Source organism: Hermetia illucens, chromosome 6, assembly GCF_905115235.1.
Source record: "Hermetia illucens chromosome 6, iHerIll2.2.curated.20191125, whole genome shotgun sequence".
NCBI classification, from domain to species: Eukaryota; Metazoa; Arthropoda; class Insecta; order Diptera; family Stratiomyidae; genus Hermetia; species Hermetia illucens.
In genome coordinates this window covers 66768195-66792045 of record NC_051854.1, presented here as the reverse complement: position 1 = coordinate 66792045, position 23851 = coordinate 66768195, and the positions used below count along the sequence as shown (strand labels likewise).

Here is a 23851-nt window from a genome sequence, read left to right as displayed (position 1 = left end):
AACTGGTAGGAGAAGGAAGGAAGAATAAAATAAGCGCATTGAATGTAGTCGCTATGCCTTCACTGGCTTATGCATTCGGAATATTGCCGTGGACGAAAACCGATTTGGAAAACTTTCAGCGGCGGACACGGACTACTATATCCAAATTCCAAATGCATCATTCAAACTCTGCCGTGGAGCGGATGAACCTACCTCGTAACATCGAAGGTAGGGGCCAGGATACAACCCTGGCGGACGCCGCTTTGGACCTCAAAATCCTCCGAAATTTTACCTCGGATGACTATCTCGTTCCCATAGTGCCGCCAACCCGAATTACAAAACCGCGTACAATCTCCTCTGAAGATCAGATGAGAGTGAATACTGAAGCGATCCACAACAAAGCCCTCCGTAACACCTATAAAGGGGAAATGGGCGCCGCAATAACCACAGCTAGCAGATATCCTGGAGATGAGGCCTTGTACACCTCGATGCTCATTCTCTTCGAGACAAAGAGAAATTTGATTTCCGACAGAATGGGTATATTGGTGCGCTGGGTTGAGTATTTTGATGAAGTACTGAACAACCAGAATATCGGTGAGTTGGACGTTCCGCCTACTGAAGACGACGGACAAATTCTATCACCATCAAGCGTGGAAGAAACAGTCAGTGCAATAATTCATCGTCTTAAAAACCATAAGTCGCCAGGAGCCGATTGAATTACAGCCGAATTGACTAAATGTGGAGGCGACAAATTACACAGAGCGTTTCGTCAACTTATGCTCAAGGGGTGGGGCAGCGAGTCAGCCTGATGACTGGCAACGAGGCATTATCTTCATTAGCAAGTATGCACTAAATACCTACATATACACATGTCTGTCTGGAGTAATTGATATTAACATACCAATGACTAAAAAACTAAAACAAAATGGCAGGGAGCACGCAGATACCCCTCCAATTGTCACATTCAAAACATGTGCTCTGCTCATCCATCTTCTTCCACTCTCTGGGAAAAGTCTCGAATTTTCAGGATTTCCGTATGAGTGGAAGTAGTAAACCTGCAGTAACTGCGGGTACAGCGATAAATAACTCTGCCTCGAGCCCAGCATTTCTACTCAGTTTGAGTGCATTGATGGCCGAAATGATTTCTCTTCTACTAGGAGGAACAGTCAATATCCGCATGCCATTTCATCCACGAAAGGAGGAACCCCACCAGATGTAATACGGTTAAGAACTATGATGAAGAGTTCTTTCCACCTCTTGATTTGTTCATCATCGTGGATGAGAAGTCGACCATTGACTTGCTTCACAAGGCCATTGAAGGATTGGCGATCACATGCAAGTTTTTTTCGTAATGCAGTATAAAGTTCTGAAGTCATTGAGATCTGCGGCATCTTCCGACCAGCACAATAACAAATTCTCTTTTGTCACTTCTCGGTATTTCGATCGATATCGGAGTTAGATCTCCCACTATCGAGGGACAGCTGGGTCGTACAAGCGGCCGATGTTAAACTTACGGGGTTGTAGCTCCCCAACCCTGGGAAAAGTTACAGACGCAACACGCAAGCGAACGTAACAACCATCAGATGGTTATCCCTTACGAGACCGATGTCAGCGCCTCTCTTCTTACGTACATCCAGAAGACAACTCCTAAAGCTACTGCTGATTTCGTAATCGTCGATCTGATTGCTCGTACGGCGTCGATCAGTTGAAAGCCAACTGACAGTTGAAAATCAGGCTCTGTACTCGAACAATGTGCCATCAATGATGAGGCAGTGGAAGTTGCAGAAATCCACGAACATTTCACCATTACTTCTTGAAGTTGGAAGTCTGTCAGAAACCGCGATAGCCGTCAGAAGCAACCGGACACCAGATTCGCGTCTGTTACCACTTGGCTTTACAAAGTACAAAAGCACATTGCCGCAAGAGGGAGAGGAGCACCTTCCAGAGTGGATTTAGTTAGCATTAATACAGATATTTACTTTCGGCAGAGTTTTCAAAGTATAAAAAAGCCGCAATTCAAGGTTCAGGCCTACGAACCAATATCCTTTTCAGTGAAAATGCCGATCCGACTTATTTCAAAGGCCTTGGCGATTCCATTAAATAACCTAAGATTGAATTAAGGAACTTTGTTTCACTAAATACTGGTGTAAAATACAAGATGGGGCAAAAATAATCACTCTATTGGGAAGCGTTATAACTTCTGCAAACGACAATTATTAATTGGGCTTTGACATTTCTGAAACATTTGAAACAAACGCAGAATACAAACCGACAAGCAATGAATCGGTTTACTCTGCAAGAACGCGGGATAATTGTTTTCATTTTTTGCGCAACAATTCGTCGGTTGTGTTGGAGTCCCAGACTTCCTTGCCGTCCAGCATCAACTGAACAAACACTGCGGCGTTTGGTCGCTCGCCTTGAAGAGACTGGGGTAGCACGAGATGTTCCCAAGGCTGACCGGCCCCGGAGCAGCCGTTCTGCTGAGAATATCGCTGCTGTTCCCCAAGATGAGCTCGAAACTTCGATAAAACGACGGGCCGCGCAATAAGTCGGCGGTGCCTACGCAGAATCTTGGTGAAAGATTTGAAGATTTTCCCTTACAAAGTGCAAAAAGTGCATCAGCAGATAGCTGTTGACCGCCAAATGCGTCTAACCTACGCTCAGGCCATCCTGAATCTCAACGAAAAGGGGGATGATTTTTCATGGAAAATTATCGTGAGAGATGAGGCTCATTTCCATATTAGCTGTTATCCAAGAAGAACCATTACAAAGTTAGTTTAGTTTACTGGGGGGAGCCGCAGCTCCGAGCACTCAGACCATTGTTCGGCCCATTGTACTATCCCCCTAAATCGCCTATTCAATAGCTTCCCGCCTATGCAGTTCGCAAGCTTTAGCGAATCTGAGAACGTTCTCCAGAGACAGTGAGTGTGCAGATTCTTCATTGAAGAAAACCTTGCCAAGGTGTCTTCGTCTGAAATGAGAGGAGGTCAGGCAGGTGCATAAAAAGTGCAGGGCCGTCTCCTCCTCACATTGGCTGCACATAGCCGAAGCCACCACCCCAATATTTTCCATATGGTAGTTTAAGGAACAGTGTCCCGTTAAAAGCCCTGCTAGAGTCTTCATGTCCCACTTCTTAAGCGACAACTAAAATGCCGCTCTAGCGACCCCAGGCTCTTTCACAAGGATTTTCGCCTGTTGGCAAGAGTTCAAATTTCTCCACTCGGCTGCGTGAATCCTTGCACTTCCACTCTTCAGAGTAGACTTGGCAGTGGATGGCCGGATTCCAAAAGCTGATTCTGGCCCCACCATTGTGGATCCAGACACTCGACGAGCCAATCTATCAGCCTCCTCATTACCAGTAATGTTAGAGAGCCCCGGCACCCACATCAGGAATGTTTCGTTCAGTCGGCCAGATTTCAGCAGCACCTGATGACAACTCCACGCCAACTAGCTTGATATGTCGTTGCTGTTTAGTGCTCATAATGGCATCCGACTGTCGGAACAGATTCGAATGGTGCGGCCCCTCCATTTTTGTCGCAGACATTTTTCCGAGGGGTCAGGCCAGTTCCATAATCGAATTCCTCGAGAACACCCGTGCCCCCGATCCGCCCTCCATGACTGACCCGTTGGTGAAGATTATTAAGTCTGTAATCTGAAAAGACTCATGGCCATTTGTCGACCATTCTTCTCTTTCGGTGATTACAATAGTGTGTCTTTTCAAAGACGAATCTGGAAACTATTAGGTTGTTGCAAATGAAATGTCGGATTTTTCAATGAAGTGAAGTTAGTTATGATTTTAATGTTTAAAACTGCCGCAAGGTGACTCTGGTGGTATGGGATAATTGAGTATAAATAGTCGTTCGTTCGATCAAGGAGTCATTTCAGTTTCAATCGTCATCGAAGTTCCAAGTAAAACTCAAAGAAAAAAGCATGGAAGGGAGTCAAAAACGTCTACTTTTTCTATATGAATTTAAACTTGGTCACAACGCAGCGGAGGCAACCAGAAACATTTGCAGAGCATTTGGAGCTGACGCAGCAAACGAACGAACGACACAGCGGTGGTTCGAAAAATTCCGATCAGGCGACATGACCCTCCAAAGTGAACCTCGTGGACACCCAGGACCATCGATCGACAACGACGAGTTGCGTTTGATAGTGGAATCTGATCCCCGATCATCGATTCGTGACATTGCAGAGAAAATAGGCGTACACTATTCGACAGTATCTCGGCACTTACAACAGCTTGGAAAGGTGAAGAAGCTTGATAAGTGGGTTCCGCATGAACTCAACGAGCAAAACATGGCGCTGCGAATGGAAATATCCAGTTCTCTACTCAACCGCAACAGGAACAATCCCTTTTTGCGCAGAATAGTGACATGCGATGAAAAGTGGATATTGTACGACAACCGTCGCAGATCAGCGCAATGGCTAGATGCCGATCAGCCTCCACAACACATGCCAAAACCGAGCCTTCACCCGAAGAAGGTAATGGTAACTGTTTGGTGGTCTGCATCTGGAATTATTCATTATTCGTTTTTGGAGCGTGGTGAAACAATTAATGCAGAGAAATATTGTGCCCAACTTGATGAAATGCAAGAGAAATTACGTGTTCAGCGGCCTAGATTGGTCAACAGAGATGGAGTGATACTGCTCCATGATAACGCCCGACCTCATGTTTCCAGAATGACGGTCCAAAAATTAAATGAATTACGATATGAGACTCTTCCTCATCCACCATATTCACCCGACCTCTCGCCAACCGACTACCACTTTAAGCATTTGGATCACTTTTTGGCGGGGAAACAATTCAGCAATGAAGTAGCTGTCAAAAGTGCCTTTGAAGAATTTCTTAGCTCTAGAAACCCAGACTTTTACGAAACTGGAATAAATGCACTTGTATCTCGTTGGGAGAAGTGCATTGAAGCTGCTGGTTCTTATTTTGACTAATAAAATTAATTTTCATAAAAGTTATAGTTTTTTGAAATTTTACTCAAATATCCGACATTTCATTTGCAACAACCTAATATATGACCGCTCGGCATCAGGGCTACCGGAAGTTTTTCAAGGAATTTCCGAATAGACGGATGACCGTGTGATTGGCCGCTTTTCCACGCCCCAGTGGTATCGAGCCTATATGCGTCGTTGGCTGCTTTCCGTTTCACCTCCAAGTGAATGGGGGGTAAATTTAGGATAGGATAGCTGTATACATCCAGTGTATCCGTTTTGGTGAAAGTCCCCAGGTCTATCGCATTCCTACAGCACCAGAGCAATCTGCAGAATTTCTGATATTGTTCCTGGATATGATGCTTCCACGTTAACTTGGAGTCCAAATGTATTCCTCAATACTTGACTGTTTGTGTCAGCTGGATTTCCGCTCCGGCTAAGGCGGGTAGCGTATAGCTGCCCCACCTGACGTTCCTAGTGAACATAACTAATCCAGTCTTCCTAGCGTCCTCCGTGAGTCCATTGCGTAAGCACCAACTGTGGATTTCATGCAGAGTTGCATTCAAGCGGTCACATATTGTGTCCGCAAACTTGGCGGTAATTATTACGGCTAGGTCGTCCCAAATGTTTGCGCAGACTTGTCCTCCAGGAGCCACAGCAGGATATCCATTACCAAGAGCCATAACAGCGGAGAGAGAACCCTCCCTGTGGGTAGCCCCTAAGACATCCTACTTCAATAGACTTCTCGCCGACTAATATGTGGATTTTTCTCCACTCTAGCATGTAAAGGATCCAACTGATTAGCAGCGGTTCGATTCCATGCTGTCTTGCCGCATCACAAATTGCCGGGAATGAGGCATAATTGAAGGCACCTTCGATATCCATGAATGCGCCTAAGGCATATTCTTTTTCAATTTTTGCCGTGAGTTCATGGAGTGCTGTCTCCGCGGATTTGCCATAATAAACACCATCTCATCACGCCAGTTAATTGGAATATAAGCGTGTGCTAGGCATGCACGATATATATATATGTAGACCCAGGGCACCCATTTCCTTTATTATGATGCCATCCGGACCTGCAGACTTGTATCTGTGGAATGAGTTAAATGCCCATTTTACTCGCTCAGTGATACTACTTTGCATGCCAGATTCCAGTCTCTTGGTTGGGGGCTGTATGCACCTTTTGGCCCCGAGATCTCCGACCAGAGCCGCGATGTCAAGAAATGCCACCGTGATGTCGATGACCTCTTGCCTGACGACGTTGAAGAAGTGGATTCATTACCCAAATTAAGGATCTGCAAATCGGTTCCTACTAGATACTCCAGTAGTCACGATCCTCTTGCATTGATGTTGGAACTTCCCCGGCATACGTGGTGAACGTTGACGTCACATCCTACTATTGCTCCCATGCCTCTACTTTTGGCATATTGGATAGCTCATGCAGAATACCATAATAATCTTCCTGTCGACTTTTTATGGTTAGTTTAGCTGATGTGGTGTCGCCATAATATAGGTCGTTAACCAAATTAGCCTGGAAGTCTTTTGAGACTACTATGCAGGAGCGGGGTCGATCACTTCCATTGGCAGCATGTTGGAAGTTGAGGCCCTTGACTACCCCACCAACAACCCATAATTCTTGTATGGCGTATATGCATGTCTTGCAGCTATTGATCCGACGACTGATAAGTGCAGTCGCCGCTTAACAATGCTGCAAATTTATTTGACTTATTTCTATGAGGTGCGTTGAAGTCGCGGGTTTACATCAACAAACATCAGACTCTTAAATCAATTAAGGGGGTCATCCCGTTTGCCGGGTTGAAGAAATCGATTTTTTTTTTTGCATGCATTGTATCCATATATGTGACCAAAGGGATTTTCCGATTTTTCGTTCAGAAATTACACGGTTAAACAGGTAAGGAGTTTGCAGCCGCGGCTAGAGTACTCGATGAGAAAGAGCATCGAATCTTTTTTTACCTGTTAGTTTTTTACCTGAGCCTTATAAATTCGAACACAGGTAGAAATATAAAAAGATGAAAAACCAATCAATTGTCTAAACTTATTTGTTGTTTGGAATAAAAAGGATAATCCAGTTTAGAGTGAGCACTGAAAGGCTTTCAAGCTATACTCAGTTATATTTTGTTTTAAGTATTGTGCTGTTTGTGTGTTCAGTGATTTTTTTAAATGGATCGAACGAAGGGAAATCGCTTTAACGTTCAACGTCATGCTCGCACTAAAAAAACGAGTATTTCAAGGGAATCGATACTTATCAGAGAAGAAAAAGGACTTCGCATCAACATCAGCAAAGAAACTTTTAGCAAGGATAAACATGGATGTTCCAATTGCGACAAGTTTTGTATGTTGTATATTGGATTTTGCTGGAGTTTTCTCCGGTATTTCTGCAAATAATAAAATATACGTAGTAGTAAAAAAGGAATGCGTAGAACATGTCGAGAAAAAATGCAAAGAAGAATCACAAAGGCATTGGTGGAAAAGGGGCTGGAAAACTTACTGATAAGGTTATTAACGACCTCACTACATTTTTTGGGCTAGCTAGATTCCGACCGCCGTAATGACGCGCGAAATTGGCGGTCCGAACGACGATAGACTGACCTCGCTAAAAGAGCCACAATTGAAACCAGAGAGCAACAATCGGCCTTACAAGACTTTTTTGAAGAAACAGAGGGTGCCCTCTATGGACCAAGTATAGCAGATTAATGGTGAGTTAAAATTTTACTGTTGATAATCACATTTAAATTTTTAAATGCGTTTTTCTCGAAACTGCATCCTGAAAATCGGCTGCCACCATAGCTCAAAATCTATCCAACCAAATTCTTTGAAATTTTCACGACTTCTTTAATACATATTTCTACGGTCCGCAAACTAGGATGATTCCAATCGGACGGCTCTTTTTTTTATTCATAAAAAAACCCCAAAATCCAAAAAATTAAGTTCAAAAGCCCACCAAAAATGTACCTTTTAATATTTTCTAATTATCCTAGTTTATGGACCGTGGAATATTGTCCACATTAAAATGCCGTTTAGTTTTTTTCCTCAGTTGAACACAGCGCCCTCCAGCGTGGCAGCAGAAAAACACCTTTTGTTGGAGATGCGGAGCATAAATTGACACGTATTCCGAAAACTAACTAAGATATCAAGCTGAAGAATTTATCACATATACTAGAGATATCAATAAACATATAGTGATAAAATCTATCTTTATCCAGTCCTCCAAAATAATTTTTCAAAAAAAGGCAAAAAACAGCCTTAACATGGTATGACCCCCTTAATTTCCCGACAGGGCAAATCAAACCCACAATAACAACGATCTTTCACCCACTGCGAAGTCTGCATCTCAATGGCTTTGTTTATGTCCCTGATGCCCTAATTCTCCGTATTTCCCCTTGGATATTTCTTGACAATCTTCGTTGATTAACCATGAATCGTCATTAGACTCGCTTCCGCCGCAGTAGTTTCGTATTAACTTATTTGCCCCCTGGGATTGCTTAGTGAACTTCATTTTCAATGAGGAAAATCGCCGAAGGGCTTTGAAAACAAATTTCATAACTTAACCCTGTGTATGAACTCCTGATTTCCACTTGGCTTATATTTCATTTATATTTCCTTTCCAAACACCAGAATTCACCGCACTCAGAACGAAGCCTCGAGCAAAACCGACCCAGCAGCATCAACAGCAAATGCGGAGCCACAGGCGGGAGCCCTACAGCCAATGCAAGCGACCAATAACAAAACAAGCTTCGCCCATGAACGAAAAGTAATCAAAACAACGTCGAGCCACCGACACGCCGATATTGCCGTTGAAGTGCGCGCCAACGCCGCACGTCAAAGCGACAGCCGCTGTCCAGCCAGCCGACCGCCGCGACCAGCGGCTCCAATTGTTTGGAAGGTTTCCGGCGTTCGACAGTGCAAGACGCGAGAAACGAATAAGAAAACGCCAGTCGCACGCACAGCAGCATCCCAGCCCGGATGAACGGGTCTGGGGTGAACGACCTTCGCACGCCGCGGCGAACAAGATGCGACTCGTCACCTTCGCCGGGCGCACCGAATTTCGAGGGTCTCAGACAGTCCAGTGGGTAGCAATGCATGGCGGACGAACTGCCAGACCCACAGAACACAGCACAATCAAACATCCACACAACAATCATGGAAACATACGTGTTTGCGATCGGGGCTGCAATGGCGCTCCTCTGTCCGGGGGTGGTTCCAACAGACCTCCCTGGCTGCGAACACTCCTCGTACAAACGATCGTCCGGAGACCTCAGCACGGTCGGAACGAGCCGCGAAAAGAACACTTCGACGCTTTCTCAAAGTCCAAGAACGATCGCCAGTGTCAGATTCTCACCTGGCGATTTGGCGCCCCACTGCACGGACCACCGAAACAACAACAAAAACACCGTCCGCGAAACGTCAATAGTTCACTTTTATTTTCACTTTTCCGCCTCGGCCCGTCCAAAATCTCACTTTCAAGCACCCAAAAACGTCCTCCGCCGCCAGTTACCCAACATTTCCCATTAATTATCCAAAAAACAACCGGCAAACACGGAATATCCACGGAAAACGCTTTCGTCTCTCGCGTATTTTGGTTGTTCCGTCCGTCGCTAATTGGCGATCACCTCACTGCCGTCGGACGACCTCGTGTTTAGATTGTTTTTCCTCACGCAATTTGACCGCCAATTTCTCACTTAACAAATGCACAATGCGAACACGGACCCTGCACGAATCGCACCACACAAAAATAGCAGAACCAGCGCGATTTCAAACACCCGAGAATCATGCAAAATGAAGCGTAGTAAGGCCCAACTTTTCTGTATACGATGAAGGCGACGTTTTTAGGCCTGGGCCTCATACAATCGCGCAGCAACCATTTTGTTTTCGATAGGCAATAGGGGCAGAAGCACTTGGAAATGTTGTCAGGGTGCCAGGGAGGAGGGTAGCTAATGTGACAGGAGATTTGGGTGAAGTTGGTCGAGGGAGGATGGAAAAGATGTTAGATGGCAGCAGGTGTGATAGAATGACAAGGAGAAATCATTTTGAAATTTTCTTATTTAAAACTTCATTTAATTTGATGAAAACCTACTTTTAATTGATTTAAAAGTTCATTCTGAGTTCCCCCAACCATATTCAACCAATTATTGGAATGGATTACCTCAAATCCGATTGGCACTTGTTGATCCTCTGGAAAGTGGACACATTCAACGTAATTCCCCAGTCAAGGATTATTATCAGGGATGTTGGTGTCACCACTTCTGACAATAACAAGTTTACTTATCTAATTAGGTATAAATATCTTCGAATTTCTTTCAAACATATCCTTGATGATTCCCTCGCCCAAGGATGCCTATTACTACGTTCACATGTTCAGATCCACATCGCCACCTAGATCTCAAATACAATAAGCTAAGTTGTGACAGTCCAACTTCTTCCAACCGTGCGCACTGGACACGGTGAAAATTGCAACGTCGGGAGACCTTCATTCACTTCATCAATAGCTCCTCTTGCTGTTTTACAGTTTCTGTGAACTCGGTAGACGGCGGATCTCGTTGATTTCGCTCAAAATGGCCAATTCAAACAGCGGTGATTGTTTTGTCCTGAAAAACGGTCGATCAGTTAGATCCGCGATCATTTTCGGTCGTAACTCACTAGCCCCGGAGGGCGAGGTTCACGAAGTTGTCTACTTCCCCGGGACGTCGGGCTCCACTTCGGTTACAGTAAGTGCAGTTTCCGTCATAAATAACAAAGGACGTGCTGAATTCAACTGATGCGTTCCCCATTGAATTTTGCAGTGCGACGGCGGAGCGAGCATCGATTGCGGCGACCGGTTTGGGGTGATTCTGAGTCGCCCGGTTGGCTTGTGGGGCGGTGAAAGTGGTGGCAACGAGAAGGACGTCGTCGTGGGTCTGAGCTGGTCGGAGGACGAACCCAGCGAGGGTGGCTTGAAGGCCACGGATATCGTTAGGTAAATTGTGGATATATTTGCATTGAACTTTGGCGAGTTCAACTGGTTCGAGCCAGAAATTAAATGGATTAAAGTGAAAACAACTCGCTTGGGATGTGGGCAGACGTGCGAAGCTGTGAGGTGTGGAATTGGGTCATGAGTCAGACTCAGTGCACGAAATGGGAGAAAGTGTTGAGATGCTTTGTTTGTATCCGACGTTGCAATGCCACAAGTGCCAGCAGTGCTGTGGCCATGGGAGTTATGTGTGGTTACCAAGCGAGCGAAAATCACTTATTTTATGAAATGTTATTTGTCTCAACTCCTTCGCTGTTCCAACTTAAGAATAAAATTCGACCACGACTACTGAAAAACTTCTGATTTGGGATTCCAAGGATGCTGAAATTACGATTCTTCCCAACAGTTTTGGCTACAAACTAACTCCAATTAAAGTAGCTTTGAAAAAAAGGACCTTACAGAAAATGCATTCCGCTTGAATTGGATAGCGGAACACTCGTCCTTATTGTTTATCCATGCCCTTGTGCATGTCATCAGAATGCTGTGAACTCATGCTATAGTACTGGCATTGCAAGGGCAAGAAAACCTTGGAGGAAACCGTCAGCTGACAAGAATTGAATGGAGCTTTGACTGCATATGGGAATCTCACTCTCCGATCAGTGTTACTTAGAATTTAGTCTATTGCAGGCAAACAGTATGTAATACAAAGACGAAATCCTAGCGATTGGACAACGTTCAATAAATTTCTTGGTGACAAAGTGGAGCTCCCCCCACCCCCTTGGCGCTAGAAAATCAATTGGAAACTCTAAATCGCACACTTTTAGAGTGCTTTGAAAAAGCTTGTCTTATTTTCCGGGGACAATGCAGTAAAACGGTTCCATGGTAGAACCGAGACCTGCAGAGACTCCAGACAGCTTCTAAATCATGCTTCCAAAAGCAATAAGAATGAGGAGGAACTGGAAGGTGAAAAGAAGAGTTCCAGGCTGTGCAGGGTCCTTAATAAGGATGAGTCGGCCAAGTTGCACTCTCTTAGAAGACCCGATGGAACATTCACAAACTTTAGAGTTGAGTCTACACACTCTCTTGGAAGTACACCACCCGGAAGAACAGGTCTCAAAAGTGGGAGGAAAAGAATAGACGATTTCTCTTTCAACACGACGGTGTTCCAAGGTGAATTGGGTCGCTGCAAGAGCGGCTGTTACCGATGGAAAGGCGAAAGCTGCTATGCTATCCTTTGAACACTTCAAACACCTGGTATGGATGGCAAATCTTCAGCGATGCTGAAGGAAGATATAGAGCACTTAGAGCAACTTCTAAGAAATATTTTTCCTGGGTGCCTTGCTCTGGGGTTTTTTTTATATTTAAAAAGAATCATTTTTAAGGTTTTGTGTGAAACAAAACCTTACTAGGATCGAGTCGGTGTCTGTCTGTCACACCCGATTTATTCGAAAACGGCACGAAAATTGGTGAGAATATGTGATTCTGTTCCCTTTACATACAGCAAGTGGCGCCGTTTTGTGTCAAGTTGAAGGGAGGGGGAGGGCTCCCCAGATATGTGAATGGAGGGTGCAAAATTTTTTTTCACAGAATGTGGCCATGTAAAGTATCAAATGAAAGGGCTTGATTAGTGCTTATCAAAACTGGTTCCATATTTGATATCGGGTGAAGTGAGGGCTCAAAATATGACCATCAAAAAGTGTAACAGGTCTCGTTCTCAGAACTTATTCAACCGAAAAAACTAAAAAAAATAACAGTGGTGCATCTCTACGAAATCCACGCCTCAAAATACTTCCGGTTCCGATGTCTAAACAAATAAAGTTAATAATAGTATATTTCCAAATTTTAGAAATTTACCCGGTGGCCCCCCTTATGTCGATCCCAGAAGTACAGAATTAGGCATGGGTGTCAGAGATAACATAATGCACAATTTGATCAAGTCTGAAGAAAATCCAAATATTATTAACAAAGTTATAGGGAGTGAAACTTTGCCATTTTTTGTGAATTTCGTGCAGTTTACTACCTGTATAACGTCATCATCACATGAATTTGTCAATACCACAACGAAATGAGTTCTTATGAATGGGGTCGCAAAGAATTATTTTGTTTTAGTTTTTTATAGTCATTTTTCTATGAATATCAATTACTCCAAACAGACATGTGTGTATATAGGTTTATAGTATATGCGTGCTAATGAAGTTTGCGGATATTGTGTAATTCAGATAGATATATTTGTACATTAAACCAGCCGCCATTTCAACCACGCCCCTACCTCTAATGTCACGAGGCAGGTTCATCCGCTCCACGGCAGACTTTGAATGATGCATTCGTAATTTGGACATAGTTGTGCGTATCCGCCGCTGGACGTTTTCCAGATCGGTCTTCGTCCACGGCAATATTCCGAATGCGTAAGCCAGTGAAGGGATAGCGAATACATTCAACGCGCTTATCTTATTCTTCCCCGAGGGATGCGATTTCAGCACCAGCTTTACACGTCGCAGGAATTCGGACAGCAGAGCATCCTTCAGATCACCAACTCGAGCATGGTACCAGCATACAGCTGGATGTCGTCTAAGTACATCAAGTGTGTCAGTTCGCACTTAGCACGTAGGCCATACTTTATTGCAAAACCATGCCCTCTAGCATCATTCAATATCCATGAAAGGGGGTTCAGTGCCATACAAAACCAAAGGGGACTCAACGAATCCCCCTGGAAGATGCCCCTCCGTATACGGATGGGCTCTGAGGTATTAGCACCCTCAGATGTACGCACTGATTAGGTGGTATGCCACCCTTCCATGACTGTCGCCAAAAACTATTAGTTTCGGATCAATGCGATGCAGATGTAGGATATCGATTAGCCAGGTATGCGCAACGCTATCAAAGGCATAATCGATATAGCAATTGAAGAGGTTTTTTTTGGCCTCTAGTTGCTTGTCCTACAACTACCGAGTCGATAATGAGTTGCTCTTTGCAACCTCTTGACCCGACTCGGCAGCCCTTCTGCTCCTCGGACAGAATGTTATTGGTCTCGAGGTACGCAGTGACCCTTCCACTAATAATGGACGTGATGAATTTGTAGAGGGTTGGTAAGCAAGTAATCGGTCTTGTGTCTGCGGGGTCCTGCACCGTGTCCTTCTTAGGGATAAGGCAGGTAATCCCCGTCGGCCGACTCATAACCTCATTTATACTGCGTGCCAACCAATTATGTACGCTGGTAAATTATTATTATTATTAATAAGGGTTAACAACATTCGAAATTTCTCCCTCCCTTATTCGAACTCGCCACCAGAGGGGAAAGCCAGCGGTGAAAGTTCCGTTGTTTGGGAACAAACGGACCTTATGGAAAACCAACCGGACTCTTCTGCCTCGACCTGCGGGAAGTGTACACGCGTTTTCTGTGTTGGAAACAATAAGTAAGAAAAATAAAATAAAGTTTTATTCGATAACCTAAGCGGCTCTTTGGTTTCCCATCCTAAAACCTACATGAGTTGAACACAACGCGGACAGTTTTATAAACGAAGTGGCGCACACAACAATCGGTGTGCAGCCGGAACATACAAAGTCGCTTCAGCAATTTTACTCGCCGGACTGAATGTAGTCAGTGCATTTAGCTTCTAATCGTAACAATCGCTTACTGGAAAATCTAATGCAAATTAGTGGAATAGGAGTCGGTTCAACGCATCAAAACAAACATTGATTTCGCGTTTCCGTGCACACCAAGTGTGAATATTGGGAGTGAGAAGTGAAATACTCCAAAGTCTGTACCTTTCTTCGTAACATATTTAACGAAAAGCAAATTTCTTTTCAAATTCGGTACGTTGTCGATTTCTACCTTTACCGTTTCATTGAAATTCTCGTAGACGCTAAGCCAGTCTCGTCGGCCCATCATGTATTCTGATTCTTGGGCTGCCAATTACTTCTGTCGTTTTCACTTCAATTATTTTGGAAGCAATTTCTGCTGGTGTGACCTTTCTTTTTGTGTATGACGCAATGGAAGCAATCTTTCTTTTTATGCTGTTTACTCACTTTACAAGTCTATCACACACTTCACGGGTTTGGGTCCATAACCTGATAAGAGGGTTTTAAATGCAACAGTGTGTATGTGACAAAAACAAGTTTATTCAATACAAAAATGAATTTGGTGTGCACACTGACTGTAACGCAGCGTCACAATGATACTGGCATTCGAAATTATGGTTCTGAGAATATTTATAGAGACATGGTTAATTGTACTTTCTGTATTATGCAATAGTTACTATCTCTTCAGAATACAAGTTTGTAATTGCATATTATAAAGCGCAACTAAATATTTTGCGCAAAGAGAAGTGGAGTTGTGTGGAACCGTGGAGGTGGAACCGTTAAGTCTCCTTGTTCCCGCAGAACCTGTTCAGGGACATCCTCAAAAAGACAAACTGGCCTGAGGATGTCAAGAAAGGGTGGGAGCCTCAGGGGCCGTGCCTCATTCAAGATCTGAGGCGGAAGAGGCAATAATCAGGACTGTGATCCGTCGTGGATCTTCCACTCCTTGATCGCGGCACTCGGGTCCCGAGACTTTCGGCTCCACGCGCGCGGTCGAGCCGTTTTTTTTATTTTCCAATTTTAGCTCAAGGTTCAATTTTCCGAAGAAGTAAAATATCTGAAAGTTCTTATAGACAAAAAGCTTCTTTGGAACAAACATGTAGAGGTAAAGATGAAACGAACTCTCACAGTTTATGGGCTATGTAGGCGAATTTTTGCATCAACATTGCTATCATTAGGGCGATATTTGCTTAAGCATCTGTACTGTGGTGGGTGAAGGTAAGACAACAGATTTTTCGCAGTAAAATAGCCACACTGTAAAGAACTGTGTTTCTGGGTATCGCCGGTGTTATGAGCACGGCATCCGGCGCAGCTCTGAAGGCATTACACGATTTGCAGCGCTTGAATTTGTTTATTCAGAGTAGTGCAATGAGAGCAGTTCATAGACTAATTCGATTAGTCGGACGCACGCAAATGCGAATCGCCGTGGCTATGACATCGGAAAACAATTTTTGACATCGAAAATTGTTTTTCGGTGTCAGTATACGATAGAGAGTAAAGGATTGAGGATGTCCAGAGAGACATTTTATTGTACAAGTTAATAATGAAGTCAAGAGAGACATTTTGTTGTGCTAGTTAGTAACTGATAATAAAGTTATTGTTTTAACATCCGCATCTTTAAACTCAACGTAAAACGATGTTACTCCATACGATGGGACGCACACTTCCCAACTTTCCACCAAATTTTATACAAATAAGGGTAATTGTTTCTGAGGAAATCAGTGTGACAGATAGACATTAAATCAATTTTAATAAGGTTTAGTTTCTCACAAAACCTTCAAAAGATGGCGGATGTTTGCTACATTAGCAACCTACACTCAGTAAATTTCTCCTTATCTATCTATGTGTTTTAGCATTTCGACTTCAGCTGACCGTTATTTTTTGAGATGACGAATCCTCAATAATCAAATTAATCATTTCCTTCAAAATAAGGGTCATGCATTATGAACCTAATCTTATCAGTGCAGCGAACATTACATCCGCCAAGTTTGCTGAGTTTCAGGCCCCGGATTGGATACCGGCTGTGTCATGTTTTTTATATTCGGTTCGCCTTTGAGCTCATTCAGTTACTATAGCTTATTTCCCTCATAGCATTAAATATGATGATAATGAACCACAGTCACATTAAAAATAGAGGGGCAACAAGTCGGGAGACCAAAAACTGAACCATTCAAGAACGGGAAGTTTTGTCAACGGGCGACGAAGACGGCTTACGGTTTTATTCCAAGGCAGAGACAATTCATTAGATACCACTCTCTGCTCCAAGGTTGATTGGTTTAAATCATGATTCATAGCAACTGATTTCTGTATAAAAATCAAAATTTAAATCAAATTTGATTTTTTGAGGCAATATTGTTACAACAAATTGAACGAAGTTGTTACACGTTCTGTTCTTTCGTATCCAGTATCTTCCTTATTAAGCTATGGGTTAGAGTTCGCCGAAATCCATTTTTAATGGCTGTATCCACAATGTATGATTTTTCTTTTTCGAACTTTTCTTCGGTAAGAGTATTGACAAACGTCGATGTGGTGCATCGGATCGGTAATGGGCCACTTTATGCTGATATGAGTCCTGACGATGATACGTTTTGTATTCTATAGCTTCCTATGTCAACACATCTGTGGTGGGCAACGCTTTATTGTAAGTATGCGATGGAGATATTCGTAGACATTGAAGGGAAGTTTGACTGTGCGCATTTTTAAAAACTTTTGATGTCGCCAGAGCGCATGGTGTCGATGATATTTTAATTAAGTGGGTTGCTGTGTTCTTTAGTGAAGTTCAATCGCTACATAACAGCGGAAGCAACGAAAGATTGCCCCAAGGAGGTGTACTATCGAGTATGCTGATCGACTCACTGCTAAGCGAACTAAATATTTGCCATATATGCTCAAGTATATGCTGATGACGTGGTTTGGAACGGCGTGAAGAAATATACATCGTGTCGTTAATTTGACATACCATTGGTGCCTCAGGCAGGGACTTTCAATTAATCCAAATAAATCCACGTTGGTATTATTCACAAACAAGGAGAAAATTGGACGGACTTAGCCTTCCAGAGATGAGGGGTGCTACCCTTTAACTCTCCGAAGAAATGAAATATCTGGCAGTCCCTCTAGATAAAAAGCTTCTTTGGAACAAACATGTAGAGGCAAAGTTGAAACAAGCTCTCAGAGTCCATGGACTGTGTAGACGAACCTTTGCCGACATGGGTATTGCGGATATACGTTGCTATCATTAGGTTGATGTTCACTTATGCATCCGTAGTATAGTGGGTCAAGGTAAACCAAAAATTTTTCAAACTAGCCGCACTGCAAAGAACTGTGTGTCTGGGTATTATCGGCGCCATGAGTATGGCGCAGCTCTAAATGCATTACTCAGTTTGCAGTCCCTGGATATATTTATTCAAAGCACTGCAATGAGAGCAGCACATAGACTAATTCGATTAGATCTATGGGAAAACAACGAACGTGGGGGCACAAAGCATTGCAAGAGTTACTGGCAGAACTGAATCCAGTCCTTACAATGCCTTCTGCTTTTCGGGTCCCCATATATATGTTTGGTAAAAGATAAGAAGCTACCCTGAAACGTGGAGAGAACTGGGAAGCCCCAGACGAATACGTGGCCCGATATCCGGAAGTCTTCGACGCCGATAGCTCAGAAACAGAAAAGGGTTCTGGAGCTGGAGTCTACCTCTCGAATAAAAACGAGAAATGAGCTTTTTCTTTGGGATCATATGCGACGGTTTTTCGAACTGAAGTATGATCCTAAGGGCACCAAACTAGGTGATTGACGTGTGGTCGAAGGGCAAGCGCATCGCAATCTGCAGTGATAGCCAAGCTGCATTGGGCGTTGAGTAGACCTTTGATTATCTCGAAAATCGTCCAGGAATACAGAAACCGTTTGGACTCTATCTCTAGATTCAATACGGTGGAACTACTGTGGGTACCTGCTCTATATGGTGTAGAGGGAAATGAAATCTTGGATGCTTTTGCAAAAGAGGGTTTAATCTGTCCCACGCCAAAACCGCAACCAGCAATTAGAGTATCGGTAGCATCGGCTAAGGCTGTTTTCATAAATTGTTAACAAGTTTCCCATAATGACAGGTGACAGAGCCTAAACGCTGCTAAACACACCAAACATTTCCTGTCAGAACCAAGCATGCATACCGCGAAGTTTATCCTGTCGAAAAACAGGAGGACTTGCAAGAGTATTTTTGGCATTCTGAAAGATCATAATTCACTAACTGGACATATGTTCAGAATAGGAATTATTCAAAATTATACGTGTTCCTCCTATAATGACGAAGCGGAATGCACGAAACACTTTCTATGTGAATGAAGGAAACTTGTTTATTTTTTTGGGCATCAATTCAGTCAATGCGAACACGAAATACTATTGATGAATAAAGTATGTATCTCCTGTGGACCTCTTTTCGCGCAAACCAAATACTTCCAGCAACCATTTCGAGTGACGTTGGAATAATCCTCAGTCCGTTGTCATTATTAGTTTTTTGTAAGCTTTGCAAGCCGACGTATCGCCTGAATACGGGTTCCCTCTCCATTTAGCTATTAAAATCTGTAAGTATGATTCTGATATCATACCTAAGACAGGTTTCCAAGTTCCTTTCAATTGCCTCGTAGGAGATATCCTTCTCCGACTTGCAGTCTTCTATGTAGGGCCATGAACGTTAACGAGGTTTATATTTCGAAGTTTGCCTCGCAAATACAAAGCTCATAACGGTTCGCTTATGTTTTCAAAACCGATAACAGCAGGTTTTGGGTAAAACAAAACCTCATTAAAATCGGTTTACTGTCTGTCTGTCTGTCACACGGATTTTTCTCGGAGACGGTTATAGCGGTTCACACCAAATTTGGTGGAAAGGTGGGAACTGTGAACGTTCACGCATACCGCGAGTTACATTATTCTACGTCAAATTTAAGGGGGAAGGGGTGTATTTTTTTTTCACCAACTACAGTCATGTGGGGTATCAAACGGACCCATTCTCAGAAACTACCCAATCGAAAATTCTGAAAAAAATCAAGGCTCCGAAATACCCTCCATACCGATATCTGTTCAAATAAAGTTAATAATAGTATATTACCACAATTTTCACTAATTGGCTGCAGAGCCCCTCTTAAGTTCATCCTAGCACCACCAATTGCAGTAATGTAGGCTGTGATATAGAGCATGATCCTATCAAGTTTGGTAAAAATCGCACCATTCCTAACAAAGTTATAATGGGTCAAAGTTGTCACTTCTTTGCATATATTACGTGCTCCATACTAATGGGATGTAATGTCTTTGTAAAAAAATACACAAAACCTTTACCTGAAGCGTCCAGCTTCAGGTTTCCCGACTCGTTTCCTTATAATTTGAAATAAAGTCAAAGCCAATTAAATTATCTTAGCATCTCAATTCTGTCATATTTGATACCAATATTTTCACAATGCTCTTTTCTTTCTTTTTTTTTAAATTCAGGCTAGCTTTGGAACGATCGCCAACAGCAGAAGATGCAATTAATGAGATAACCTCTCTGACAAATTCTTACACATCGGAATCCACGAGATTCAGTTTTGTCCTTTGTGATCGCCATCAAGTGTGGTTTTTAAGCATAGCTGGTAAACACTGGGCCGCCGAACTTATGTCTAGTGATTTCCAACGCATTCCTTCGACTTGCTTGAATGTTCGAACTGAAATTACAAAATCGAGCGACAATCTAAAAGACAATTTGAAAGATGCTGGCATCTGGAATGGAACGGTAAGATGAATCGATGTTTCGTAAGAATATTCCTCCATTTTTACAGAAAATCCAATTACAGGATGATTTCAATTTTGCGAAACTATTTTGTTCTAATTATGAGGAACCAAATTGGCCAGATCCCCAACCAGAGGACGGACCGCAATTCGGAACTCGTGATATGATGGCTAAGCTACGCGAAGCTGATGCTGACAATGTAGTACGTTCGAGTCACGTTTCGCACATTGATAAAGAATCGATTGCTGCTCATTGGTTCACGGCAACACCATTCCCCCAGCAGTCTGTTTTCAAACCCTTCGTTTTCGCCCCGAATCCAAAAATCTCACCCCTTACTCAAATTGTTGAAGGCGAAACTTTGACATTGTTACAAAAACTGCATGGTCAACGGAACTGGGAGAAAGTTGGTGATCTTCTTAAATCATTGGAGGAAACGTGCTATGAGGAGCTGAATTCGTTCTTAATTAAACATCCCGAGGCAAATTCGGAGCTTGATGAATTGATGAAAGATTGTGTCGAAGCTGAAGTGAAATTTTATCGCTAGATACGAGTAGATGTAAATGAGTTAAAAGGACCATATTCAAGTTACTTTGACTCTCGATTTTCTTGCTTTTTTCCCAATGGAGAGAGACAAGGAAGCATGTTTCGATTTATTCGCTGCCTGTGTTCTTTTCATATACCGAACGTGTAAAACATAATCGTGATATCTTTTATTTGTTATTTGCATTTATACACAAACTACACATTTACTACTTAGCATGTAAGCATGACACTTTTTAATTTTTATTGTTTTTATTACTTTTTTTGAGGCTATACTTGTCTTGGGATGCGAAGAAGGAATTCGAAATTGATCACAATATAATGCAAAGATCTCTATAATAAAAACGAAGCTTGGCTGTGATTATCATGTGACAATTCCGATCAAACAAACAATCGTCGTAGACTGAAAAGAAGCTTCAGAAATGCTGTCGAAACTTCTTCAATTCCTAATTTTTTCTCTTTTTATCTCATCGAATCGAAATTCGTATGATTTTATACTCTTATATGTTATAAGCTTTTTTTACAAATCATTCCAACTCACAAAACCAGAACCATATTAAGTCAATGCATCAAATATGTCAGAAATACGTATATAATATGTAGCAGTTCACTAGCTTTTGTTCGTGTTGCATGGCCAACATATTTGTAAAACTTAAGCCAGTTCTTTTTCATCGAAATATTGATTCCATACTATTGAAGAAGGCCCTGTAGATTGCGGGAGTCCTGTAAGACTTTTCAATCAATACAACACACATTACCGAAGAAATATAGATTAAACCACAAATTACTGTTGATGGAAAATATCATACCAATTAGAGTTAAAAATAATGCCCATCTTCCTTCCGTACGAATTGAGAGCGTTGCAAACAGAACAAGAATGTCTAGTTGAACTAATTTCATGAAGCTAAAGGGATTTTGGTTGTATTCTTATTGATAAAATGATTGCTTTTGTGCTTTTTAAATCTTAAAAACGTAACATTATAGCGAAACGGTAAAATGAAATTTAAGAAATGAAAAACGAAGTGGAAAACGATATAATTATTATTAGGATTTGTACCAATCATATAACATTACGCCCTACACCAACAGTAAAGAATTCAAAATATGCATGTGATTACAAGAAAGCAACAAAATCTTCAAATAAAATACGATTATAAATCAAAGCAGAATAATATGGCGTTTTTATTTAAGTATTTTGCGTGACATGTTGTTTTGTAAAAAGGAAGAAAATTATGACAATAACTTGAAGCACACTATCATGTTCCCGGACGACTATCACTAAAACTAATCTTATGGAAAGGCGCAGAAAAAAATATATTTTGCATTTTTTTCCCGTTTGGAGATTTAAATCGAAACCACCTGCAAAAAAGGCTTCGGTCTGACCAAGGAGGCCGTGTTGGACGACTCACGCCCGACTACCTTATAGGGGCCCTGACGAGACGGCGAAGGCGGCTTCAATTTGCAAACAGCCTGCCGTAGCAGGCGCACCAATCCGGTCCCTCAAACCCTTCTCTCTTGTCAAGGACGGGGTTGCGGGGGAGCCGTAGGTTCTCCGCGTATGTCAGACCGGCAGGGCTGGTAGTAAACTCTTCGCGGATGGCTGTACGGAGGTCAAACAAGACTTACGACCACCAAACCATTGGACTGCGGATGGTATACAGTTGTTCGCTGGCGTTTGAATCCTAAGAGCTTTCCGGGCTCCGAGAAGGGAGTAGATTCGAATTGCACGCCCTGGTCTGTGATTATTACAGCGGGAACACAAAAATATGGAATGCACTCCCGACAGCGGTCCCCGGCATATTACTGTACTGTGAAGTCCCTCAGAGATATTGCTTTAGGCCACCGCGTAACCCGGTCAATGATCGTGAGGCAATACATGCAGCCGTGCGAATCTCACAAAACGCCTACAGTGTTGAGATGTATTGATTGGAAGCGCTTTGTGGATTTGGGGAACACTCCTACTTCCTTATTAGCATGCCCAGTGACTACAGCTCTGACATGCGATGCACTCTCTGGTCCAAGAATTCACTTTCTTGTTCATGGACAGTCAGAAATATTTGCTGGAGACTAGCCGGTTCGTTATCCGAATGCTGGGGTACGTAAGATCGTGCATCGAGCGAAACACTTCCTTACGAAAAGCAGCTGAAATATATATGGCTTTTGGGAGATGAGTAAAATAAACTCTTTGAACTTATATTTGGAGTCCGATGCTGACCCTGAAGAACTGTGCTATCCTTCTGGACGGCGGCGACTGCCAAAAAATCAACTGTCGCTGGGATGTTGATCTCTGAGATCTGAGTACCGGAGACATATTGAATGTCCGATGTAAACTGGCTGCTGAAGGTTAGGTACCCAAGTTGGCGAGGGAATGCTGGTGTCTTACCGTGAGGCAAAAATCTGAGGTTATTGGTGAACAACGACGGACGGACGGACGGCCTGCCTTCGTAGGCGGTGCAATTCTTTTGAGCGGGATTCAACCGATTTGAGAAGAAACTCATCGGCTACAGCTTTGGTTCACCATCTGGTGAAGAACGGCGCCTACTGCCATGTTTGATGCATCGGCGAACATGGCTAAAGGTGCATTCTGTTGAGGGAATACCAAGAGTGTAACGTTTACATCTGGATGGCTTCTGGAAACTACAAAACCTACAACCGCGGGGATTTTTTTAGCCCTAGGGCCAGGCAGGAACCCGTTATGTAGGCCCTGGTGGTGAGCAATTTTGGCAAACAATCGATGGTAGTAGTTTACAATACCCAAGAACGTTTTAAGGTCATCAACGGTCTTAGCGATACATCCATATTCTCAACAATGAAACTATAATGTCTGATCACTTACCTGTTATGATGCTAATCAGCGAAAAAGTGAGGAGAAAAGACCATCCTCCCAGACTGACTAATAGACAAACAAAGTGGGCAGAATTTCAAAAGCACATCCAAGAAAATTTTTGCATAAATGACCAAATCAGGAGGGATCGCCGCTAATAATGAAGATACAACAGACGGCTTGAAAAAGCACTCCTGCTCATCATCATCATCAACGGCGCATTAACCGGTATTCGGTCTAAGATTGCTTTAAGACACTTCA

At 42.9% G+C, this 23851-nt stretch overlaps 2 protein-coding genes across 8 annotated transcripts in view; one reads left to right on the top strand and one right to left on the bottom strand.

The window, feature by feature from the left end:
• The window catches only part of LOC119660202 (protein AF-10), a 77531-nt gene extending 67681 nt beyond the window's left edge, over positions 1-9850 (bottom strand). For 6 of the 7 annotated variants that reach the window (XM_038068629.1, XM_038068632.1, XM_038068634.1 and 3 more), the window contains exon 1: positions 9097-9850. The gene's annotated coding sequence lies outside the window, so the exon portion shown is untranslated. The remainder of the gene's footprint in view (positions 1-9096) is intronic. The other variant, XM_038068630.1, reaches the window with a different exon arrangement.
• Positions 9851-10360: 510 nt separating this feature from the next.
• On the top strand, positions 10361-21929 carry LOC119659084 (secernin-2). Its single transcript, XM_038066997.1, has 4 exons — positions 10361-10649; positions 10725-10897; positions 19950-20229; positions 20291-21929. Exons 1-4 carry the CDS (start codon positions 10497-10499, stop codon positions 20768-20770), a joined length of 1086 nt encoding a protein of 361 aa, XP_037922925.1. The 5' UTR covers positions 10361-10496; the 3' UTR covers positions 20771-21929.
• Positions 21930-23851: the final 1922 nt, after the last annotated feature.